The sequence below is a fragment of the Ovis aries genome, chromosome 15 (genome assembly GCF_016772045.2).
Source record: "Ovis aries strain OAR_USU_Benz2616 breed Rambouillet chromosome 15, ARS-UI_Ramb_v3.0, whole genome shotgun sequence".
In the NCBI taxonomy this organism is placed as follows: domain Eukaryota; kingdom Metazoa; phylum Chordata; class Mammalia; order Artiodactyla; family Bovidae; genus Ovis; species Ovis aries.
Window position 1 is genome coordinate 51,217,429 of NC_056068.1, and position 19,962 is coordinate 51,237,390.

General features: G+C 35.7%; 1 protein-coding gene across 7 annotated transcripts in view; it reads right to left on the reverse strand.

Moving 5' to 3' along the window:
* Positions 1-19,962, reverse strand: part of FCHSD2 (FCH and double SH3 domains 2) — a 254,775-nt gene that overhangs the window by 118,241 nt on the left and 116,572 nt on the right. For all 7 annotated transcript variants that reach the window (XM_060399995.1, XM_004016298.6, XM_060399996.1 and 4 more), the window contains exons 5-8: positions 17,974-18,118; positions 9,204-9,337; positions 5,385-5,439; positions 4,303-4,431 (exon numbers count right to left, since the gene is read on the reverse strand). In XM_060399995.1, coding sequence (XP_060255978.1) covers positions 4,303-4,431; positions 5,385-5,439; positions 9,204-9,337; positions 17,974-18,118 — 463 coding nt within the window. The remainder of the gene's footprint in view (positions 1-4,302; positions 4,432-5,384; positions 5,440-9,203; positions 9,338-17,973; positions 18,119-19,962) is intronic.

Sequence of the window (19,962 nt, forward strand, 5' to 3'; positions counted from 1 at the left end):
AGACACGACTTAGCGGCTAAGCACAGCACAGCCACAGTAATTTATGATCACGAATGTGCCTTATTGAAAGATTTTCTTCAATAGGACTTGATTATTTATATGCTCGGAGAAGGCAATGGCACCCCACTCCAGTACTCTTGCCTGGAAAATCCTATGGACCGAGGAGCCTGGAAGGCTGCAGTCCATGGGGTCGCTGAGGGTCGGACATGACTGAGTGGCTTCACTTTCACTTTTCACTTTCATGCATTGGAGAAGGAAATGGCAACTCACTCCAGTGTTCTTGCCTGGAGAATCCCAGGGACGGCGGAGCCTCGTGGGCTGCCGTCTATGGGGTCGCACAGAGTCGGACACGACTGAAGTGACTTAGCAGCATTTATATGCTGGTAAACAGTAGTTTATCCAGAGTTGGGATTTCATTTATTTATAGGCTAGTGTGTTAAACAATGAACTATACACACTAACCAGGTCAAAGAAGAAAATGAGAAAGGATAATAGGCATAAAGTGATTAGAATTGCCTGGAGAATCCCAGGGACGGGGGAGCCCTGGTGGGCTGCCGTCTATGGGGTTGCACATAGTCGGACACGACTGAACTGACTTAGCAGCAGCAGCAGGGTAATATCAAGTAATCAAAAAAAAAAAAAAAAAAAAAAGACAGTTGTGATTACTACTATCCATGGTCCTTTTATGTGAATTCATTATTCTGATTCATCATTTCTAAATTATCTTTCTTCAACTAGACTGAGCTCTTTAAGAATAAGAAGAGTGTCTTGTTTATTTTTGCTTCTTCCAAGCCTAGCACAGTAGCTACCATACTATAGTGAAAGTAAAGTCGCTCAGTCGTGTCCGACTCTTTGCGACCCCGTGGACTGTAGCCCACCAGGCTCCTCGGTCCATGGGATTCTCCAGGCAAGAATACTGGAGTGGGTTGCCATTTCCTTCTCCAACCATACTATAAGTAACTATTAAATGTGTATCATTGTATGATAAAATCAATGACTCAAATTTCCTGCTTTCAAGCTATTCATATAAAATTTTTTAAAGTAATTTTTTTGGAGTATAGTTACCTTACAATGTCGTGTTAGTTTCTACTGTGAATCAGTTATACGTATACATATATCCCCTCTTTTTTGGATTTCCTTCCCATTTAGGTCACCACAGAGCATATAATAGAGTTCCCTGGGCTGTACAGCAGGTTCTCACTGGTTACCTATTTCGTACATATTATCAATAGTGTATATATGTCAATCCCAATCGCTCAGTTCCTCCCATGTACCCACTATCCCCCTTGATATCTATGCATTTGTTCTCTACATCTGTGTCTCTACTTCTGCTTTGCACATAAGATCACCTATAGCATCATAAAAATTTTGTTTCAAAGATTCCAGTTAAGCTATTTTAACATTAACAAAAATCCAGAAAATAGATAGCCACTAAAGGGCCACTATCAATTCAATGATAGAAGCTTACTAAGTAGCTAATAGTGTAGTTAATGGATATTATTCAATATTGCAGACTACAGAATTCGCATAATGAAGGAAATGAATTAGCACACACAATGTGAAATTTGAGAATACAATTTCCTGTTTCTATAGTACAGGAGGGATTCCTGCCTCGATTTTTTATCATTCAATACCCTCTAATGTTTCATGAAATGAGTAATCTGAAGCACATCTGCCCAATGATGATCAAATACCTAGGTATGCAAGGACTTCAAAGTGTGTTCAAAGATACATAATCTAAGGCCCAGCTAGGCCCATTAACCTCCTCTTTGTTTCTGGCAGGGAGCAGATCCCCCAAATAATACTGTACCTTTCCTGGTATACAAAAGGTCATAGGGTTTTAGATAAGAAATCTTTTTTGACTGTGGATTCAATTAAAAAAAAAACACAAATATTTTATTTTTGTTACTGTTTAAATTAATACAATGTTCATTTAAAAATATTCAAAGGGGAAAGTATATATTTGCCAAGTCTACAGTTGGTCCTTGTAAGTCTGAAGCACTATGCAACACCTAATAAAATGTCTAAACCTCTAGGTCAACTATTTTATGGGAAAATGTATGAAGAGTTCTCATCTGGGATGTCAAAACAATTCAGATCTCTCTCATCTCTTATATTCTAACCAGCAGAAGTCAGAATAGCATAGAAATCAGGAAAAGGGGTTTCACACAATAAATCAAAAGGAAATTTAAAAAATGCAATAGGATACTTCTTAATGGCACCTCATTCCAGTACTCTTGCCTGGAAAATCCCATGGACGGAGGAGCCTGGTAGGCTGCAGTCCATGGGGTCACTAAGAGTCGGACACGACTGAGCGACTTCACTTTCACTTTAGTTCAGTATTACTCTCTCCATCCCACCATTTTTCCTTAAAGGTTCCAGTATATGTCCTGTCTCTATTTTCAAGGAAAGAATCTGTAGTTTCTGGACAGAGTTTATCTCTTTCTCAGAGCCATCGTATCAAAAAAAAAAGAAAAAAAACAATAACTTGATGCCCTCCCTTCTCAACATCTCTGATTTATAGAGCAAGCAATTCAATCAAAGCAATGTGTTTGGACAGTCATTAAGAACAATGTATTTGAGAGGGATGGGTTGAAAATAAAGACAGAATAATCAAGTTTGGGCCCTTGAGAGGACAGGAGAGAAAGAGATACAATTTCAAGCAGAACTTGTCTACCAGCCCTGAGGGCAAAACTGGCAGCAGGTTAAAAAAGCTTCTTCTCCACCCTTTGTCTTTTCCTTGAGTTAAAGTTTAAAGTTAAAGATACATATAGATGTATAAACAGAGGAAGACCAAGATCGAATTTTGGCATACAAGTAATTGTAACCCATTCTAACATTCTCATATACCTCTAGTTATATTTTCTCTTGCTTTACCCCCAGGCACCTCAAAATAATAAAATATTAATGCACAAGCTTACCTATCAATTAAGTATAAAATGATTAAATTAAAAAATCTAAGCCTTTGACTGTGTGGATCACAATAAACTGTGGAAAATTCTGAAAGAGATGGGAATACCAGACCACCTGACCTGCCTCTTGAGAAACCTATATGCAGGTCGGGAAGCAACAGTTAGATCTTGACATGGAAGAACAGACTGGCTCCAAATAGAAAAAGAAGTACGTCAGGCTGTATATTGTCACCTTGCTTATTTAATTTATATGCAGAGTACATCATGAAAAACGCTGGACTGGAGGAAGCACAAGCTGGAATCAAGATTGCAGGGAGAAGTATCAATAACCTCATATATGCAGATGACACCACCCTTATGGAAGAAAGTGAAGAAGAACTAAAGAGTCTCTTGATGAAAGTCAAAGAGGAGAGTGAAAAAGTTGGCTTACAGCTTAACATTCAGAAAACGAAGATCATGGCATCCGGTCCCATCACTTCATGGCAGATAGATGGGGAAACAGTGGAAACAGTGGCTGACTTTATTTTTCTGGGCTCCAAAATCACTGCAGATGGTGACTGCAGCAATGATTTTAAAAGACGCTTACTCCTTGGAAGGAAAGTTATGACCAACCTAGATAGCATATTAAAAAGCAGAGATATTACTTTGCCAACAAAGATCCAACTAGTCAAGGCTATGGTTTTTCAGGTGGTCATGTATGGATGTGAGAGTTGGACTATAAAGAAGGCTGAGCGCCGAAGAATTGATGCTTTTGAACTGTGGTGTTGGAGATGACTCTTGAGAGTCCCTTGGACTGCAAGGAGATCCAACCAGTCCATCCTAAAGGAAATCAGATCTGGGTGTTCATTGGAAGGACTGATATTGAAGCTGAAACTCCAATACTTTGGCCTCCTGATGCGAAGAGCTGACTCACTGGAAAAGATCCTGATGCTGGGAAAGATTGAGGGCAGGAGGAGAAGGGGACGACAGAGGATGAGATGGTTGGATGGCATCATCAACTCAATGGACATGGGTTTGGGTGCACTCCGGGAGTTGGTAATGGACAGGAAGGCCTGGCATGCTGCGGTTCATGGGGTTGCAGAGTCAGACATGACTGAGCAACTGAACTGAACTGAAGCTTTTAAAAGATAATCATATATTCATTACCACTATACAGTAAATAAATGCTTTTGCTAGGGAATAATACAACCTTTTACTATGATTTGGCTTTAAATATTTTCTTATACTAAAATTAATTCAGAATTATATGAAACAGAGGTTACATAAACAAGACAAAGTATATTCCATATTCCAGCAAAATGCAAGGTACTGCCTGCTATTCTATAGACTCAATCCCATACACCCAACAGTCAACTCATACAAAATTACTGCAGATATTAGGCTGTATTACCTTCATAATATTAACTAAATCTGTTTGATAGTAGCGATCCTGGTGTGCATTTGCAGCCGCTAATGTAAGAAGATAATCATTCCTTGCGTGGGTAGCTTTGGAATTACACTCAGATCGCCGGGCTTTTAACTAAAACATAGTAAGAGGAAAAAATAGTTAGTGCAAACCAATACAGTACTGAAAAACATACAAGGGTACTACCACTCTTAATCAGTTCCCCAATAAGAGTAAATTAGATGATCAGGTGAAGAAACATGTATATGCATGTAAGAATTCTTCAACACTATTGAAGAATTCAATAAACAGTGACTAGAACTGTGTCACATAGTAAGTTCAGTTCAGTTCAGTTCCGTCCAGTCACTCAGTCATGTCCGACTCACTGCGACCCCATGAACTGCAAAACGCCAGGCCTCACATAGTTAGAGGGTTTTCAAATATTTATTATTTATACTTTATGTATTTTCAAAGCTTTTGAGGGAACTTCAAAATTGTATGCTCATTTTATTCTGATGGGACAATAATGTTTCTCAAATTAAGTAAGTCTCTTGTCTTCAAGGACATCAGTAAATCTGCTGGAGTTAGAAAATCATTTAAAAAAAATCAACACCCTCTAATGCGCCAAAAGAAATGCATGCTAGAGGGGAGCTTAGCAGACAAAGGCAGGTCACTAAGCTTATTTATCAGGTATTCTATAGCTTGAGGATACCACAGGAAAAATTCACTTGCATCTGGCCTAGAATATTGTGCTCAGAGGTATAAATGTAAGAGAAACGGATTTTGTAAAGCTTTCTAAAGCCAATAGACCAGTTAAAGTCTCTTGGACTAAGTGCTAAAGCCAACAGTCCTAAGCAGGTTAGGCACAGAAATTTACCTCTAATGCAATCTTAAGAAGCAGGGAGTATCCAAAGGGCTGACACCTCATTGAAAAATCCCATGAACTGGGAAAAAAGTTCTTCCCTAATGACTTTAAAATGCTTCTCTATATGGAAACTAGATGGAAATAATTTAACTACACCTTCAAAAGGCTCAGTTCTGTTTTTTAAGCTAAGGTTTCTTGTGAAATAAAGTTTTCAAAAACTCACCTTTACGCTTGCCTTCTGTAAACTGATTCTTGATTGAAAAAGACTAAGTTTAGATCTATAATGAAAATAGAAAAGTATATTTAATAACATCAAATTACATAATGATTAAATATTATAATTAATAAATTTTTTAAAAAGTGACCTTTTCCCATAACACTATTCTAAAAGAGAACTAGATAAATAGAAAACCAAAAGCAATGATTATTTTCCTTTATTTTACTACAGGAAGAATTTAATATTATGGTGAAAAAGAAAATAGTGGGATTAATAAAATAAAAATATCCTGAATGACAAAAATACAATTTGACAAATTCAGTATGTTAGTACTGCCTAATAAACAGAAGCCATCAAACTATAGGTTATTCCCAGTATCATATAGTTGCACGTACTTTAGTACCTGCAAGGAAGCTTAAAGAGGCCCACGGACAACCAACCTATGGAGGCAAAGATTAGCAGGCTTTCCCGGCCCAGAACAATAGGCTGCAATAGGCTGTAACAATACCAGGAATGCAACCTATGGTATGATATAGCCAGGCTCTACGAAGGCCTTAACTCCATCATGTCTCCCACTAACGGTTCTTGTTGGAGTGCTCCCTCCACTCTTAATATAGTATTCAGAACATAGTGATAAAGCCCTTTGACTTTCTACCCTGCATGATTTTATTCTGTTTAACCTTCTCTTTTCTGGGGTCCTTATTTCTCTCAATCCCTCTCAGCTTGTGAGGGGAACCACAATCAAAATCAGTAATAAAAATATTGTAACTTTACCCAAACAACTAGAGATAAAAGTAAGGAGAAAGTCAACAGACAAATGCTAAGGAACAACCAACATTCCCACAACCACTGATTTTTGAAGCTGTTTGTCTTGACTACAGTGTCATGGTGATTGCCATGGGACAAGTCAATGCATGTGCTGGAAGCTATGCCATAATACGAAGTAAAGTTGCAGGCCATTTGGTATTGGAGGACAGAGCAAGACAGTCTCTGCTGAGCAAATATGAAGAGGATAGCAAAAGCTGTCTCTCAACTTTCTAAAAAGAGAAAAACATTCTCTTGTTAGATGCACAAATATGCATTCCAACCGCTCCACTGTTTAAAAAAAATAGTTGGATCTAAGATACTCCTGTATTTTTCTACTTTGTTATTATATTCATACTTAATGGGGGTTTTAGTAATCAGATTCTTATTCGTTTTGATCTAGAAAAACAAAGGCTACAGACTTTAAAATTGGAGTGCCTGTTCAGGGTTAAGAAAGACTGTATTTGGGGTATACTCATTTCTACTTTTTTTGTAGCCATTATCTAAATAGTCTGAGTTGCATCTGGATTTTCTAATATAAGGATTTAAGTTTACGATTTCTACTTCATTTGCTAATCTACATACAATCCTTGTGTGGCAATAAAGAAAATACTAGTAACAAGTAAAATAATAAAATTTCTAACTTCAAAGATTATCATCTAGAACAAATAAAATATATATTGATACAAACAATGAACTATACTGCATACTCCCCTTCCTCACCCACCTTCCAAATGTTAATGTTCCTTAGGTTTCCAAACTCAACTTCTCATCTCATTTTATATATGATGCCATCCTTTTAACTATCATCTGATATGCAACTGACCCCCAAAGCAAGATCCTCAGGCCCAAATTCTCCTGTGAGAGTCAGATACATAACGCTCTACCAAATATATTAACTCCACGGTCCCTCAGGTTTTCTAGAACCTATATATTTAAAGTGGAACTCATTCATCAAACTGTATACTTCCTTCTATGCTCTCTCCTAATGTACACATCTCACTACCTATCAAATCATCTGTCAAAACTGTATATAGCCCAGTTTTCACTTCCCCCTCCTGGTCTTTCTTCTCATCTCTACTTAGAAAAACGATTCTTCAGAACTGTGTCCAAATACCACTTCTTCTATAAAGGTTTCCTTTCTCATTAGGTAAAATTAATCTATCTTCTAGACTTATATAACAGTGTTTTCACATAACTACTAAAATAAATTAATTACCAGGTGACATTAGGCATTTACTTTCTTTGAGTTTGCTGTGAATAAACAAACCGTAAATTTACTTTAATATACATTTGTTTTTAATTCTAGGCTTTAAACTTTTTGAGGGCAAAGCTTATCTTACTGATTTCTGGATCCACGGTACCCAATATAATCATTCAAAAAAAACCTTAGCAAGTGAATAAAGAGATATTTCTTTCCCTGTTGTAGAATTAATTTTCATGAAAAGCTACACGTGGAACTAAATGTCTGATCTGTTGTATCCTCTTTGAATCTAAGCCATACTAGGAGGCAGTTTCTTGTGATCAGCATCTGTGCCAAATCCATTTGTGTGTGTGTTAGTCGTTCAGTTGTGTCCAACTCTTTGCGACCCCACGGACTGTAGCCTGTCAAGCTTCTCTGTCCATGGAATTCTCCAGGCAAGAATACTAGAGTGGATTGCTATTCCCTTCTCCAGAGGAACTTCCCCACCCAGGAACTGAACCCTGGTCTCCTGCATCACAGGCAGATTCTTTACCGTTTGAGCTATAGGAAAGTCCCTGTGTACTTCTCAAGAAAAGCCCCATAACTGTCCTCATTTTTACCCGTGGACCTTGGCTCAAATAGGTATTTATATATGCTCTACAAAATCTGTCAATTCTGTTTTCAAATCCCTGAGAGTTTAAAAAAACAAGTTCTTAAAAACCACCATGACTGGATATCCCTAATGGAGAGAAGCTAATCTTAAAAACTTCAGATCTTACCGGGAGATGGGTTCACCAACTCTTAAGAAAGTATAGGAAATATCTGTATGCTTATAAAAATAAAATAATTAAGAAAATAAACTATGGGAAATATTAAATATGTTTTCCAGTAACAGTAAGCATGTTATGAGTATTCATTTACCATCCCTTGGTACAAAATACACTTTCCAGGAGCCCCTAAATTTTTATATTTGCCTGAGATTGCTTAATTTCCTACAGACAGAAAAATATATTAGAAAGACACCCCTGACTCCTTCCTAGTCTGCACAAGTGTTCAATTGTACAGACTTTCTGATTCCATCACTAGGAGTTCAAACTCCTACATTTTCCATCAGTGAGCTGACTGAATGGGAGTCTTACCCTTCCTTACAGACATCTTCAGAATACGATTCAATAACACAGGTTTCTTTATTCTTAAAAATTTTTAATCTTTCCTCAAGCTGTCACTGCAAAAATCTCTAACTGCTAGCTTTACATTTCTTTGTGTTATAAACTGCCAGTTCCTTCTTTTTCTAATTATTTTCAAATAAAGGACTTGTAATTCACATATACTGAAAGTAAAATTCACACACAGTTGCTAAAGCATGCATTAAAAAGTGTATGTTAGAACTTCATATAAGAGAAAATTCTAGGGCAGGATTTCTACACTGAGGTCAGTGCTCTTGTTCACTTGATGTGTCCATCATCCTTCAATGGCACAGTGAGCATCAGGGATTTTTCAACTACAACTGGTGTAGTCTGGCATAACAAAAATGAGGCTCTAAAACCCTGATATTCAGACATCTAAGCAACTTAAGCAGACTTTTGCTAAGCTTCCAATACAATGTTCATTTGTCTTCTTTCTGTTTCAAAGTTCAATTTAATGTGAAAACTGATGAAACATTCTCATTTTGCTAATATTAATTTAAATAAAATCAACCAATGTAAGAGAAAAATTTGATCTAAAGTATGTAGCATTTACAGGTCTGATGAAATGCCCTGTACTAACAGAAAACAAAGTACTGGCAAAAATAACATTTATTTGCATAATTACTTTTTCAGAAATGCTAAAACACATACTTTGCCTCGATGTCGGCTTTCTCTCGTACTGCATGAGCCATCTGTTCAGTCTCAAAGTACTTCTTCTTGCCTTTAGCTAAATCTTTTACTGTCTCTTGCAGTTCAGTTTGGATCTTTGTCAACTGGTCCACACACTGTAAAATACAAAGTGCAGTTATTATGACTTTAGTCTTTAGGCTTACAAAAAATGAGTGTGTCCTAAGAACTATGCACTATGCCCTCAGGTTGGAAACCCAGGAGAAGAATCAGCACATTTAGAACCCTTCAAATTGCAAATTAAAATCCAGTGAAGAGCTGGTACTCCTATTTCAAGTAATGTATGGAATAGTGTCACATTTTGCCTAATAACTCTGCTTTGAGAAATAACCTCTGAGTGCTGCTGATAACTGACTAGGGCATAAGAAGAGCAACAAAGAAAATGCTCTCAGTGTTGGAGCATAGCAATAAAGGCAAAAGATTAAAGTAATTCCGTAATCTTCATAATATTAATAAAGTCTCCTACCTATATGTTTGGGGAACTTAGGCACAAAGGATACTGAAGGATTCATCTCAGAAGTGAGTGAAGGAATAGTGAAATCTGAGAAGTTTAACATGGTAAGTCCAAGATGAAGGATAGAACTAAGAAACCTGGGTACCACATAACAATTATTACTCAAAACTATCCCAAATTCAACTCTTTGGATACACATACAGATTCTAGGAGAAGGGACAGACATCGTAAGTCAAAGAAACATTTAATGAATAACTCTTATAACACAATGGGGCCCAAGTAACACTGCTTTGGGACCCTTCTGGATGTCCAAAGTGGAATTTTTTTCCCCAGTTGGAAAGAGTTTGAGGCCAGTTTCCCCAGTTTCACCAGTCTGAGGTCAATTCAGGGCAGCCTCCATTGAAAAACTTCTGAGCCTGGAATAACACTGTCAATATATGGTGGAGACTGAAGAAACTCAGCAAAGCAGGAAGAGACACTGGTAAGAGACTACTGTGCCAGGATGAACAGTGTAGAGCAGAACAAGAACGTCAGAAGAGCAAGGGTAAAGCACAAACAAATTTAAACTTAAACGTCTAACACACAGGCTAGAGTTTCTCAGTAACTTAGGTGTTAAGAAAGGGCCTACTCTACAGGAAGAGAGAGACTGGAAAGGTTCCCTATGGGTACATTTATTGAGCACGTAATAAGTGTCAGGCTATGAATAAAGGGTAGAACAAAACAAAAACACCTCTTTCTTCCTTCACGACAACCTGACACTCCCATAGAATAGTGCTAAGCATCCCAATAATGCCATGCTTGCATGTGTGAAGAGCTAAGAGAATGCTCCATGGCTGCAATTAGATATTAACAGTCAGGAAGTGGAGCAGAGCCTGAAAAAATACAGCTGTGTTTAATGGGCAAAGGGGATGGATTATTTAAAAGAAGAGTCAGGTGTAAGGTCTATATCCAAAATGTACAATCAAAACAATGAAACTTGGCCTCAGAAAAACTATTCAATGAAGGGAAGCCCAAGAGTCCCATGGTGATACACAGCACTGAAAAGGTCTGCTAATTTGAATATTTTGAGAGGAAATGAAACACAGTAGGTCAAAGGTTTTCCTGAGCATTGCAAGCCATGTGGATAGAATCTTGGAATATTCACACAGAGTGAACACCATGGGTACATGAGCACATATACATAAGCACATGCATATACACACACACACACACACACACACACACACACACACACAGAGCCACTCACTCCTTATTTCCCTACCCTCTGAAGGAAAAGACATCTCTCCTTACTCTCAGGTAACCAAATATCTCATAAATATTACTTAATTAATTTCCACCTATAAAAGGTTATTAATTAAATTACATTCTATATGTGCCACAATATTAGATGAATTTTGTGTTATTCATATTTTTAAAAGGACTTCTCAAAAATCTCATTAAACTCTAGTTGGGTCTATCCTACTTGCTTTTTCTCTTTACATAAGTGTATAAGATAGTTTATAAAACAGTGTTAGAGAGCCTGTGTGCACAATGAAGAGATCTCTTGTGACCCTTTCTTCCCTAGCATTCATTAAAATAACAACCAAGTGTTTTCCACCACCCAAGTGAACTCTTTCAAGTGAGAGTAATTTGGGTTCTTCTTCAAAGGAAAATGCCTGCACACAGCAAAATATCAAAAATATTTATTAAATAAAGGTCATCAAACTTAATTTGCAAAAGAATAAGATTTCCTTTCCAACTTTTAAAATAAAAAAATTTTTTATCTGTAGAAATCCCATTTTCTGAGGAGGATTAGGTTATATACTTAAAAAGAAGCTGAGAAAAGCCTTGATGTGATATATGTCCAACTTTTTCCTAAGATGTATTAGCACTGAGCAGAGACATGAATAAGTTTACATTAGAGCTAAGAGACCATACCAAATGAAAAATGTGGATATAATAATTCAGAATTCTATTGAAGAAATTAAAAGTATGATTCCTGAGTATGACACAGATACTAGGATAGATAGACCTGCTAACAACTTGAAGGTTCTCTGGCCTACTACTCGTGTCCTGGAAATTCATCCTAAGAAAATAACTTCAAAAAATTTTAATTTTTATTACCTTAGTGGTAATAAAACAGAGGAATGATTAAATAAAGCAGAATAAATGAAAGATGTATTCAGAAGTAAAATATAATAAACATAAAGCTTGTATAGAAACATTAACAATAAATTAGGAAATAGAGAATGCAAAAAAAACAGAATACTCTAAAAATAATATCCATGTATTAATTACAACTACTATAAAAAGTAAGAAGGTAAAGGAGTAGGAAACATAGTCTACTGAGGTGAAGAAGTTATTTTTCTATAAAACTATTTAAATAATAAATAAAATTGACAAAACAGAAAATTTTAAAAAAGAACATGAACATTAAAATGTTACAGAGGGGTTAACATTCAAATATATAAACAGTTCAAACAATTTGATATTTAAAAAAAAAACCTGATTAAAAAATGGGCAGAAGACCTGAACAGACAATTTTCCAAAGAAGATATACAGATGGCCAACAGTCACATGAAAAGATGCTCAACATCACTAGTCATCAGAAAAATGCAAATCAAAACTACAGTGAGGTATGACTTCACACCTATCAGAATGACTATCATCAAAAAGACCACAAATAACAAACACTGGCAAGGATGTGGAAAAAAAAGGGAACCTTGGTACTCTGTTGGTGGGAATATAAATCAGGGCAGCCACTGTGGCAAACAGTATGAAGCTTCCTTAAAAAAACTCAGAACTACCATACGATACAATAATCTACTCCTGGCAATATACCCATAGAAAATGAAAACACTAATTTAAAAAGATACATGCACTTCAGTGTTCATAGCAGCATTATTTACAATTGCCAAGATTTGGAAGTAATCTAAGTGTCCATCAACAGATGAATGGGTAAAGATATGGTATTATATATAACTCACACAAAGGAATACTACTCAGTCATAAAAAAAGAACAAAAATTTGCCATTTGCAACAACATGGATGGATTTAGAGGGTATTATGCTTAGTGAAATAAGTCAGAGAAAGCCAAACAGTGTATCTTAATACTTATATGTGGAATTTAAAAAATAAAGTGGTGAATACAACAAAGAAGAAGAGGACTCATATATATAAAGAACAGACCAGTGGTGACCAGTGGAGACCAGTGGAGTGAGGTAAGGGGAGAGGGGCAAGAGACAAGATACATGAATATATTGGGCAGCACGAAGAATATATCCAGTACTATACAGTAACTATAAATGAAGTATAATCTATAAATATTTTAAACCATTATATTATTCAACTCAAACTAATTTAATACTACAAATCAACTATATTTGAATTAAAAAGATATTACAGACGGAGAATTTTAAGTCAAATTGGTTTTGATCATGAACAATTTGGTTTAAACTATCCTCTTCTAGCCTATTAACTGTAAAAGTTAGACAACAGAGATTTTTAGAAATAGCTAGAATTAAAGAACAGCAATACACACTGGATTTAAGGGACTTAATATCTGGAAGAAGAGAAGCATAGCTAGGTAAGCTCTACATTCACCTTGACTTTTTTCCTTATGGCAATTTTTGAATCACGGTACAGAGAAGTAGAATATAAACAGAAAGTGGGTTTGTTTTGGGGTTTTTTTAAACTAGACTGTGGAAACAGAGGTTGGAGTTTGAGGGTGCCAAAAGAGTAGGAACTTGAGAGACTCAATCTGGGAAGAAGGGTACTACAGAGAAGCAAGTCATAAAATCTGTATGCAATTTCCCCAAGTCATCAGTTTGACTTCTAAATGGCATGTGTGGAATGAAGCTCCAAGAAATTCAGGAAAGAACAGTAGCTAAAAGGCTAATGAGCTGAGCAATGAACAGAGGGAGCAGAGCAGCTACATGATGTTGAGAAGACATCATGGAGTTCAAGTCTTGTCAAAACAGAAAGGCTTTGGTAAATATCCCATACTTTCAGGTAGGACCCCAGAAGTAAGGACAAAAGTGAAACAGACAAGCCTAAAAAGTCTAACGCTAGACCGTAACAGAATCAAAGTGATTACACAGTATTCTATCTGCCTGCTAAAACACTTAATTCTCTTTGGAAACAGAAAACATCTTCCAGAGCATCTACAATTTTTATCCACAATATCTAGCGCCATGAGGCTTACAAAAGCAGTAGACCCAAATAACCAAAAACAAGCAAACAAACAAAAAAACAGTTAATGATAAAAAGAGACCTATAGTGTTCAGACAGTGGAACTATGAAACAGAGATTAGGAGTAATACATTAAACAGGAGAAAGAAAAAACATGAAGAATTGCATCGGAAACATGGACTCCATTTTTTAAAAAATAAAAAATTCTAGAACTGAAAAATACACTGAGATTCCAAAAGATAAATTTTAAAAGCAGATTGGAAATAGCAGAATAGTCAAGAAATGAAAACAACCCAAGTGCCCATCGAGAGATAATTGTATAAAGAAGATGTAACATATACAGGGAACTCTAGTCAATACTCTGTAACTACCTATACAGAAATAGAATCTAAAAAAGAGTGGATGTAAGTGTATATATAACTGCACTACAGCAGAAACTAAGACAACATTATAAATCAACGATACTCAAAAAAAATTTAAAGATGTGGCATACACAATACACACACACACTAGACTATTATTTAGGCATAAAAATAACAAAGTTTTGCTATTTGCAGCAACATGGATGGACCTAATGAATATCATACTAAATGAAGAAAGTAAGACAAAAACAAATATTATATGATATCACTTATATGTGGAATCCAAAAAATACAGATGAATCTAGGTACAAACAGACTCACAGACACATATAACATACTTATATCATCAAAGAGAAAAAGCTGGAGAGGAGGGATCAATTAGTATGGGATTAACAGATACAGACTACTATGAATAAAACAGGTTAAGTAACAAGGATTTACTGTATAGCATAGGGACCTATATTTAATATCTTAAAATAACTTATACTGGACTATGATCTGAAAAATATATAAAACTGAATCACTTTACTGTATACATGAAAATAACACAGTATTGTAAATCAACTCTACTTCAATCAATCTATAAAAACACACAGAAAGAAAAAGGTAAATAGCAGAACACAGTGTTAATCAACTGGAAGATAACAGTTGAAAATATTCAGACTGAAGTGCAGAAAAAATCACATTAATAAAGAAAGTGCAGATAAAGTACAAAAGACATGGACAGAGACAAAAGGTCTAATAGCAAACAAGTCCTAACAGGGAGGTAAATGGAATTATGTTATTAAAACATTTTTACATTGTTTAAGAGGTGGCAAAATACTAATTCACAATAGACTTAAAGTTTGAAGACCAGTAAAGGTATCAATTTATGGTAAATTATAGTATGTCAAAAAAGCATATTGGAATCTCCAAAGTAATTCCTAAAAGAATAACAAGATTATAAAATTAAAAAGCTAATAGTGAAGGAAATTTTGATAATAAAAAGTGTAAGACTGCTCAGTGTCATTAATCACCAGGGAAACTACAAATCAAAACCACAATGAGATATCACCTCATACCTGTTAGGATGGTTATTACCAAAAGAACCAAATGACAACAAGTATTGGCAAGGTTGGGGGGGAACTGGAACCCATGTGCACTGTTGGTGAGAATGCAAAGTGGTGCAGCTCTTGATGGAAAAGAGTATGGCGATTCCTCAAAAAATTAAAACTATAACTATCATACATTATCTAGCAATTCTACTTCTAGGTATTTATTCAAAAGAAGTGAAATCAGGATCTCAAAGAATATTAGTATTCCCATGTTTACTGCAGCACTATTCACAAAAGTCAAAATATGGAAATAACCAAAATGTAGATAAATGCATGAATGTATTAAAAAATATGGTATATAATACAGAAGAATATTATTCAGCCTTAAAAGAGGATGTCCCATGCATGCATCCATGCAACAACATGGTTGAAACTAGAAGACATTATGCCAAGTGAAATAAGTCAGTCACATAAGAACAAAGACTGCATGATTCCACTTACATGAAATACATTAAATAATCAAACATTAAAAATTTCGGTTATACAAAATGAGTAAGTTCTAGAGACTGTCTGTACAATATTGTGCTTGCAGATAACAATACTGTATTGCACACTTTAAAAATCTGTTAAGAGGGTAGATCTAATGTTAAGTGTTCTCATCACACTAAAAGAAAAATACAAGATTAATCCAAAAGGAGGCTAAAAAAAAAAAAGAAAGTACTGAGAAAGGGTTGGAGTACAGAATGAAAAATAGATGATTTTTGATCCTATGTGGAGTCAATTTGTTGTAAAGTTTGGGAAGTACAATTGGAGAAGTCAGTATTTGTGGCCATGTATTGCTTTTCTTGCTCCATTGGGAATCCATCTCAATTTTCCTTTGGAGAATCATCTTTTCCCATTTTTAGTCCACTGTGTTTGCATGAGGACTGTAACCTCTGTAACTCAAGACAAATCAATGAGCCTCAATTCTGATAGTTTTGTTAGAACTTTGGGGAAAGTGGAATATGTGGAATTGCTAGCTCTGATATTTGTAAATCTGGCATGTCGGGGCGGCACAATGTGGGGAGAGTTGCTGAAGAATGAAGCCACTGGGAAAGCAGAGCTAATGGATGGGAAGAAACATGAATTCTAATGCCATCACTTGAGCTCCTGGATCCACTCCTGCCTGGATTCCATCCATGCCGAAATTTTTAGTTATATATTCTCTTCTTGGTTTAAGTCAGTTTGAAGTAAGTTTCTGCCATCTATAATTTCAGAGTTCTGATAGGTATGCTCAATATATGGTGTGTGTGTAACTCGCTTCAGTTGTGTTCAACTCTTTGTGACCTATGAACTGTAGCCTGCCAGGCTCCTCTGTCTGTTGTATTCTCTAGGCAAGAATACTGGAGTGGGTTGCCATTCCCTCCTCAAATGCTCAAAATATATTTAGTGTTCAACAGCTGCTTAGATAAAACATAAGCACCATTATTACTGGCTATAAGTTAATTCACAGATAAGTGGACTTGTCAAACCTCACCAAACATTCTTTGCCCAGGTATGTTAAGTGAAATTCAGATCATAGAAGAGCACAAATCGGTTAACTCTTTCAAAATATTCTGATATTAAGAAATGTAGAACTTCCAATAATTCAATTAGATTTGGTGAATGAATTGGCTATTTGAAACATCATATTTCCTCCCAGTTAGGAAGGAGTTGGATCAGTTCTTTACCTCTGTCTCCCACTCTTTCTCTGCATGCGCTGATGGATACACACACACAAGAAAACCATTTTTTCTTCCAATTGAAAACTTTGTTCGGTCAGTGGTCATGTATTGTTTTGAAAGAAAATTTTGAAAGAGAATTTTGAGCAGAGGCATTCTTATAGAAATATGTTAAAAACCCACTGATACTACGTGAGCACTTGAAAGAGATATATTTATTAATAACATTGATTTTGTGCTACTAAAATCATCTTTGGCAAACATGGAAGATTAGTTTATTTAGTTTTTGTTTGTAAAAATTAGTGAAAATCCGAAAGACAATTAGAACCAAAACAATGGCTTGTGAAATATTATTTCCTTAAATAATTACTTTAATAATTTTTAAAGTAGTAATACTTCCATAAAAAACATTTAAATACTTTATAGGCATCATAATCTCTAATCTTGTAACTATTTCCTAAGAGGATATAATTCAGTTATCTACTTTCAATCACAAGCTTTTCATAAAAATCACATTATTCTTTCCATGAATTTTAAAACTCTGCATAATCATTTTAAAACTTTTATGTAGTTCATATAATTAAACCTTAGAGTAACCCAAATTTGGTAATAAGTTTGCTATATATGGTCAAGATGTGTCAATTTCCTTTAAATTATTATGTAAACTGGATCAAACTGAAACTAAGATTTTCTCAAGACTTAGTGGGATTAATAATATTGTAATTGTTTTAATATACACCAATCTAAGTAGGTCTACTTCCTTGAGATAAATTGAAAAGTGATATTTGTAAGAAATGTTTACTGAGCTTTCAGATTCATATCACACTCACCTTTGTCAATTAATAAAATACAGTAGCCAAAGGGAACATGTTGAAATCAGAAAGTCTATGTTAAAATCAGAAACATTTGGACCATAGAGAAAAACTCAAAGTGTAAAATGCAACTGAACATAATCTTACAGATTATAAATGCAGTAATGAGATATTAAAGGAAAAGAATAAATAGAAACAATACCCTTTTTAGTTGCTGTTCTTTTAGGCTTCTCACTGTCCTTGCAGGCTCGGAAATGAAGTTTTTATAGTTTTCACATATATTGATCCGAGACTGGGCTACCTGCATTGTTCCCTCGAGAAAAGATTTCCAAACAGGATACATGCTCCTAAATTCAAAGAGGGACAGAAAAGTATTAGGCAGAGAAATGGAAGAATAAGTTGCCTAACCTTCTGCTCTCTGGCTAGCACCGACAAACAGAATTAATACATTCTTTAGAGTTTAAAGTGTATTTATATTGGTTCATAGTAGTAGCAATTTTTTAGTATATATAACAAGTAGAAACATGGAATACACTCTATTTCTCTATAGCCTGACAATGGGCTGTTTTGATTCATTAGCTATTCTTGATACTGGAGTAAAGTGATACAAGGATTACAATTCTAGACAAAGCTAACACTATAAAAAATTAGTGGATAATTCAGACTTTCCAGGCCTTTCACTGTTTCAGGACTGTCATTATGAATACCAAATTTCATTATTCCATTAAGGTATTTTCCTGATTTTAGAGATGAGGTAACTGAGGCTCAGATTTAGAAGATCACCCTAGCTTACACAAGAATGTGGCAGTACTGAGATACAGACAAATACCTCTAAAGTACCTTTTCTTTCAACTATATTATATTGCTCTCTTACATAAATGGATGTGACTGGAAGAAAAATGAACAATTGCTTATGTTCTTGAGAAGTCTATTTGTTAGACAAAAGAAGTCTATGGTATTATTGCTCTACATCTGTTTCACTGTTGTAATAACACTTAGGGTGGCTTCCCTGGTGGCTCAGAGGGTAAAGCATCTGCCTGCAGTGCAGGAGACCTGGGTTCAATCCCTGCATCGGGAAGTTAGAGCCAGCATCTCACTGCAGCTTGGGAGTCATTCCAACCAAGTTCCATCACCTTTGCTTGATAAATGTGCTCACAGCAATCTTTTGATAAAATCAAAGAATTATTCATCCTTTGCTTTCTGTAGTCAATTTCCTTTTCAAACCTTCTCTTCTGCTTTCCTAAATGCCTCAGTCCCAACATGATCCTATACTAGCTATAAACATATTTTATAACTTATAACAATAAGTGGTACTTTGCTAAAAAGAGATATTGTACTGATATAATATTCATCTCCTAAGATTTCTTGCATCTAATGGATTTCCTACTACAGCAGTATATTGGGACCATGTTCTGTAGCAGGAAATCCATTAGACGCAAGAAAAGAAATCTTAGGAGATGAGGGGAATAGGGAAGAAAGAATTCCTTCATCTACGCTTGCCCCTTCTTCCTTTTACCCCTCCATCTAACTGACTGCTGCTCATCCTTCAAATCTCAGCTTAAATGGAACTTCCTCAGGGCAGTCACCCTGGAGAAGGGAATGGCAACCCACTCCAGTATTCTTGCTGGAAAATTCCATGGACAGAGGAGCCTGGTGGGCTTCAGGCCGTGGGGTCACAAAGAGTCGGACACGACTGAGTGACTGACACTTACAGGGAAGTCTCATGATCACCACCAAGCCAATACACAGACTCAATCAAATCCCTCCCTGTTCACATGGTTCACATGGTCTGTTCACATGGTTCTGGCACTTTTCCTTCAATTATAAGTATCTTTATGTAATTGTTAACGTTTGTCTGTCTCACTATAGAAAAAATTTCCTGAAGGGAGGGGTGTATGTCTTTCTCACAATTGTATTTCTATGGCCTAGCACATGGCCTAATAATTAGAAAGGTTATTATAAGTTTGTATTGAATGAAAACAATGAATGGATGGATGAATGTATAAATCATAAGGACTGTAAAATAAACAGAAAAATCCTTTCATTATAGAGTTTAAAAAGAGATCTTCAGAGATTAGCAGACAAATAAATAGCAGGCAAACATTTTCAACAGTGGAACACCATGAATTGCCTGAAATTCGGTTACCAGTTAGTGAGAAGATCTGGGTTCCAGTTCTAGTTTAACCAACAG